The sequence below is a fragment of the Photinus pyralis genome, unplaced genomic scaffold (assembly GCF_008802855.1).
Source record: "Photinus pyralis isolate 1611_PpyrPB1 unplaced genomic scaffold, Ppyr1.3 Ppyr1.4_LG7, whole genome shotgun sequence".
In the NCBI taxonomy this organism is placed as follows: domain Eukaryota; kingdom Metazoa; phylum Arthropoda; class Insecta; order Coleoptera; family Lampyridae; genus Photinus; species Photinus pyralis.
In genome coordinates, this window is record NW_022170738.1 from 31,432,053 (window position 1) to 31,438,010 (window position 5,958).

The 5,958-nt window shown below is 37.9% G+C and overlaps 1 protein-coding gene across 1 annotated transcript; it reads right to left on the reverse strand.

Moving 5' to 3' along the window:
* Positions 1–1,889: 1,889 nt before the first annotated feature.
* Positions 1,890–5,732, reverse strand: LOC116176534 (T-cell immunomodulatory protein-like). The gene is made up of 2 exons (XM_031495138.1): positions 4,981–5,732; positions 1,890–3,139 (listed from the first exon to the last, which is right to left on the reverse strand). The coding sequence occupies exons 1-2, from the start codon at positions 5,600–5,602 to the stop codon at positions 1,974–1,976; spliced, it is 1,788 nt and encodes a 595-aa protein (XP_031350998.1). The 5' UTR covers positions 5,603–5,732; the 3' UTR covers positions 1,890–1,973.
* Between the last annotated feature and the right edge of the window lie 226 nt (positions 5,733–5,958).

Sequence of the window (5,958 nt, forward strand, 5' to 3'; positions counted from 1 at the left end):
TTGCGTTTGCGCAATCGTATATTATGTAATTGGTCCTTATTGTAAAATATGCTACTTCTTGCTTTTTATGATTATAGAAAAACTTAGAAATTTTTGTAATGCAGTATCTATTGAATAAGATACAATTTTACAATCAATTTTTATAAAAATAATTCAAGTGGGTGACAACTTGACTTAAACTTCCTGTGACCCGTCTGCCATCTACAAACCACGAGCGCGGGTTTTTTAAACTTTAAAGTCTTCGGTGCTATCACAACATTTGATATGGCATACCAGTAGCCAGGCTAAGTGACGCAAGAATAACTCGATTGTACATTACTAATGCTGAAACCCCGAAGGATCTACGAGATTACGTTACAGTCTTACAGATCTCCACCAGAATGTGGACCTCACTGTACTTTTAATTACGTCCACTCCTCCTTTCAGGAGAAGCAAGGCAGCCTTCTCAAAATTGTATCTGAAATTAGATGTTATCAAAAAAGTGGCAGGTTGTCTTTATGACCCCCCTTTTACCTGACGACGTTGAAGAGACTGATGGGAAACTGTGGTTCCTCAATATAGAGGAGACACTATACCTCCCTCAGCCAGTACTGTTTCCCCTATATGAACCGTTTACCATTGCGGAAAATTCAAAAATTGTACCCCCCCCCCCCCAACACACCTACAGGTTCACATTCCAAGTCCGTATGTCGCAGAGGCGACCTGCCAGTTCTCAATCAAAAGTTATAGACTAGAAACCAATTTCGAAAGAAAATTCAAAGGGCTGTAACTTTTGAACTAGTAGCCCAATCTTGAAACTGTTTGAAATTATGGATTCTACAGGCCATGTTCTATAAGAAAAAAATTTTTCCAGGTCGATCTGAGACAATTTTTTTTTCGGAGCAAAAAAAAAGGCAGTGTATAATAACCTTCCTTTTTTCCAAAAATCGACTGCACCAAAATTTCTCGGGAACACACTTTTTCTTATTAATTTTGGTGCGTAGAATCCAAAACAATTCGTACTTTTTTTATTAGACTTCTCAATCAAAAGTTAGGGACCAATTTCGAAAGAAAATTCAAAGAGCTGTAACTTTTGAACTAGTAGCCCAATCTTGGAACTGTTTGAAATTATGGATTCTACAGGCCACGTTCTATAAGAAAAATTTTTTTCCGGGAAGATCCGAGACAATTTTTTTTCGGGGCAAAAAAAAGGCAGTGTATAACCTTCCTTTTTTCCAAAAATCGACTGCAACAAAATTTCTCGGGAAAACACTTTTTTTTATTAATTTTGATGCGTAGAATCCAAAACAATTCGTACTTTTTCGATCAGATTTCTCAATCAAAAGTTATAGGTAGACTAGAAACCTGCAATTTCGAAAGAAAATTCAAAGGGCTGTAACTTTTGAACTAGTATTGGAAATTATGGATTCTACAGGCCATGTTCTATAAGAAAAATTTTTTTCCGGGTCAGGGTCCGCATGTGAATGGGACCTTTTACAAAAGACTCAGGGTTTTCTTTGAAATTTCGCCCTTGAGTACTTATGGACCTTCAAAATAATTAAATAGTGCTAAGCATTGACTGTATTTAAAACCAAAAAGATGATCCATAGCGGTCAATATTAGGGCCTCTTGCTGAAACCCGGAAAAATTAAAAGAACGTGCTATTTTGCCAGTACCTATGGTCTCACACCCCTTTCAATGAACTAGATGAGTAAAATCGAATTTTCTTACACAGTTGGGACATTTAAAATCGAGACGTACCTTATTTACTTACTTTGCCTTCAGTGTCACCCTCAATTCGCATTCTAAGAAAACTGTTCATGGAATGGATCCTCTCTGTCAAAGATCAGAACCATTTTACTTGTTATTTGATCTTCTTATCTACCAACAATAAATAGCAACACCAACAAAAATGTTTAATAGTTTTATTTTTCACAACAATAAAAAAAAGATACAAAACAAAGCAACAACTACTATCATATGTGACGACAACTTTACATTGCATCAAAATGGAATCGATGGGACTCTTGCAACCTCTCCCGTTTATCCTCCTGCCGTTCCTTCCAATGCAAAACTCCAATAATAATCGTTATCAAACCGCAGACGCCGGTTAGCGCCGCGACGGATGTCAAAATAACTTTACTAGGCGTGACGAACAACTGCGCCTTCCATTTGCTAGGCTGCGACGTCGGCATCGGTATTACAACCATCTGACAGTTGGGAATAATCTGCGTCCAGTCTTTAGAGTAGTTCGACAGCCCTACGGTTAGCGTATCAACAAAATTGGGTGTTCGACCCAGTCCGAAAATGGTATAAGGTAAATTAAGACTGAAATGGGCCGATTGCGGTAACTGCGCCGAAATGGCGTGGCGGCTGTTTCCCTCTTGGGTTGTCGTCCGATACGAAATGCTCGGCCCCGGCAAGTTTGTGCCATACGTTCTTCGTTTCTTACCAACTCGCCCGTCGATCATGTGATTATTATTATTACTAAGTCCCGTTAATACCATTAATTTAATAAAATTAGCGTCATAATCTAAGCTATTTTTAAATGCGACTGTTTTATACTCGGTTATGTTATTTTCGACTAATATCACATCCAAAATACCGTCTTGGTAAAAGTCAAAGAACACCGCCATTACGGTACCGTTTTTGAATGGTTGCAAGGCGTTCCATTGAACTTGGTAGGTGCGCGAAAAGCCGTCACAGCCGCTTTCGCAAGCAATATTTTCAAGCAAGAAAGACTGGGTATCCGAAGTTTGGCTCAGTTCGAGTGTGGCTAAGATATCGGGATATCCGTCCATGTTGAAATCGCCGCAATGTAGCGTGATCACATTCGTATACTTCCTCCCTTCGCGCAACGAGAAGCCCCAAACGTTATCATTCGTCTCCTTAAAATTCACCTCCAGATTGTGCCACGTTCCGTTATGATACACCAACAGAGCGCTGTCGCGACAGTTGTCATCATAGCAGACCGGGGTTACCAGATCCATGCGACCTAATAACTCGACGTCGAGGAAAACGGATTGACCGATTTTCTTCGCTCGCGGCGGATGCGGAATCGTATGGGAATAAACGAATCTCTGTGATTCGCTCCCGTACCATATCTCAAAGTCTTTTTTAGTTGTAATGAAAATATCCGCCATATAATCGTCATTTATATCTACAATAAAAACACTTAATTCAGTCACTTTCTTGTAATGTGAAAGAATATTGTTACTATAAGAGATGTGTTATCGATTAGAAGCTGTTTTACTACTGTTTCTACAAATTGGAGTTTTGGTGTACATGACATCCTACCAATTTTTGAGGAACCGAAGATGAAGAAGAAGACACAAATAATAAAAATCTGAAAAATTTGCTTGATATAAAGAATGGGCAGGTTCGACATTTTTTATTTTAACTGAAATCAAAAGATTTTGTTATTAAAAACGAACAGAAAAAAAAATTGGTGAAAAATATTGATATTTACGTCCGCCGTAAACACTTGCGGCAAATGTTTCTGGCTACTGACGTCACGCGGGGTAGTCTCGCGCACAGGTACGTTTACAACATCTCTCGCTTTTAGTTAAAATAAAACAAATACCAAAAATGTCGAACCTCCCTATTCGCAAAAAAGAAACAACATTGCAATTTGAAGGCCACCATAAATTCAAAAAATTCGGGGATTCTGGCGAAGTTAAAGAATCTTGAGATTTTAAAGAATTACATACAAGCATAAACAAATAAAAAGGTTTTCACCCTAAGGCGAGTAACTTCAGCGCATTTTCCATGATTGATCAGTACTTCACAAAAGGCCATAGCTATGTCCGATGTGATTTTGTTTACTAGAGGCATATATGGTTAAAATTTCAAAGAAATATCTCCATAACTGAGAAAGTTGTCATTGCGCAGTCTGCGCATGCGCACATTTGATTTTTACTATATGCGATATGTTTGCCTTCACCAGAAATATCTGTGGTTAAAATTTCAACAAAATATATCAATAAATAAGAAAGTTGCACAGCCTGCGCATGCGCACATTAATCTGACGTTTACAATATGCGATACTTTTGCTTACACTCAAAGGATCTTTGGGTAAAATTTCAAAGAAATACCTCCATAAATAAGAGAGTTGCCATTGCACAGTCTGCGCATGCGCACAACTGATTTTGACAATAGCGCACCCAACTTCGTTGGAAAATGCGCTAAAAATAACTCAATTTATATGAATGTTTATGTTAACCCCTGTAACTTGACCTTTTGATCCCAAATTCAATAGGGTTCTTACTTGGACCAAAACCAAAAGAAATTTATCGCTCTCTTGTTCTATATACAGAGTGGCCCAACGAGAAGTATACAGAGGGCTTTTAGGGTATTAAATTTAGAAATTTCGAAAAATCCTCGAACACGTTAATTTTGTATTCGAGGGGACAACTTTTGGAATACAAATCACGAACCCAAGTCTTCACCCCTCTACGTAGGGAGCTTAACCCCTAAAATTTTAAATGGAATCCTATGGCAAATGGCACATTATTTGAAAGCCAATTTAATCGTGATTACTAATCTGCTTTGCTTTTTAAATTCTATTTCGAAATTTCTAAATTTAATACCCTAAAAGCCCTCTGTATACTTCTCGTTGGGACACTCTGTATATACCAAGTGGGGAGTCTGAAGAATAGGAAGATTGAAAGAAACCAAAAACAACGTTAAAAATAGTCTAATTTCTGAACAGGAAGAATTAAAGAAACACGAAAAGAATCTGAAGAATTAGAAGAATTCGAGACCTGAAGAATTTGAAGCACCATAAAAATATGAAAAAAGAAGAATATACAAAATTAGAAAAAATTTCAAGGATTAGATTAACTTGAACAATTTTATGACTAAGAATCTGAAAAACGCGAGGAACCCGAAAAATCAGAAATATCCAATTGGTAATCTGAAGAAGCCTGGATCATCAAAGAGAAGGCATATTTTGAGAACTCAATTTTTTATATTTACACTCAAAATGAGATAAACACTTACCTAAGAAAGCATGAGCATGAGGCTTCATTAATTCCGTTGTCGGTCCCCCCGTCATACTTATTTTCTTCGGAGCACCTCGATGACTATCGAACACCCAAAATGTACGGTTACCGTCAACATCCACACCAAACAAATCGATAATCATATTTTGATTATAATCTAAAGCCAGCGGTTGACCGATCAGATGTAAAATTGGCTCGTCGTTTTTGCTACAATTTAAATACGTACCACCTCCCCAAATAATATACAGGGAGGTGTAAGATGTTTTGTGACTGTTATCGTTGGTTGGTCTCTTTTCGATGGTGGTCACTGCAAAATCCATCAACGCGTCGCCGTCAAAATCGCCCGGCACGACGCTCGTTATAAGATTTGTGAAATTGCACTGTAACGGGGGTTTCGCTCTGCGTAGCAGAGGTTCTTCATCGTGACCGAGCAGTATTTCCACAGTCTTTCCGTAGTTTCGCAGAACAAAGACGTCGGTCAATTCGTCCGAATCAAAATCGCCGAAAGCTGCTGGCATTCCGTCCGTCGTCGTCCCGAAGGCTACATTTGTTATATCACTACAACGGCAATGAAAGATTATCATCGACAACGTCCACAATACGTGAAAGTGGGGCAACATTTTTAATTGTCGATTGATATAGTTGGAAATTAGGTAACAAAAATATTCATTATTTCATTAAAATTTATACAATCAGCTGTGCAAAACATTTGTCATTTGCCATAAACAAAAAAAACATGGCCGCTATTGTAGTCACAGACCACAAACCAGAGACTATAGCCATTGTTCAATACCCTGTGTTTCATAATTGTTGTATTATGGCATTAAAGTGATCTATAGCAAATATTCCACTCCTGAATTAATTGTATTGAAGAAAAGTTGATGAAGTCAGCCATTGAGTCAAATAACGTTGCGGGAGATAGGAGCTACAGATTTGTATCTGTAATCTGTATCCATATTTAAACGGGACTCTTCAA

Excerpts from the sequence above, each read along its gene's own strand:
- LOC116176534 (XM_031495138.1), bottom strand. The coding sequence starts at position 5,602 with ATGTTGCCCCACTTTCACGTATTGTGGACGTTGTCGATGATAATCTTT. Across the intron at positions 3,140-4,980 it reads TCATGCTCATGCTTTCTTAG|ATATAAATGACGATTATATG; the intron begins GTAAGTGTTTAT and ends TTTTTATTGTAG.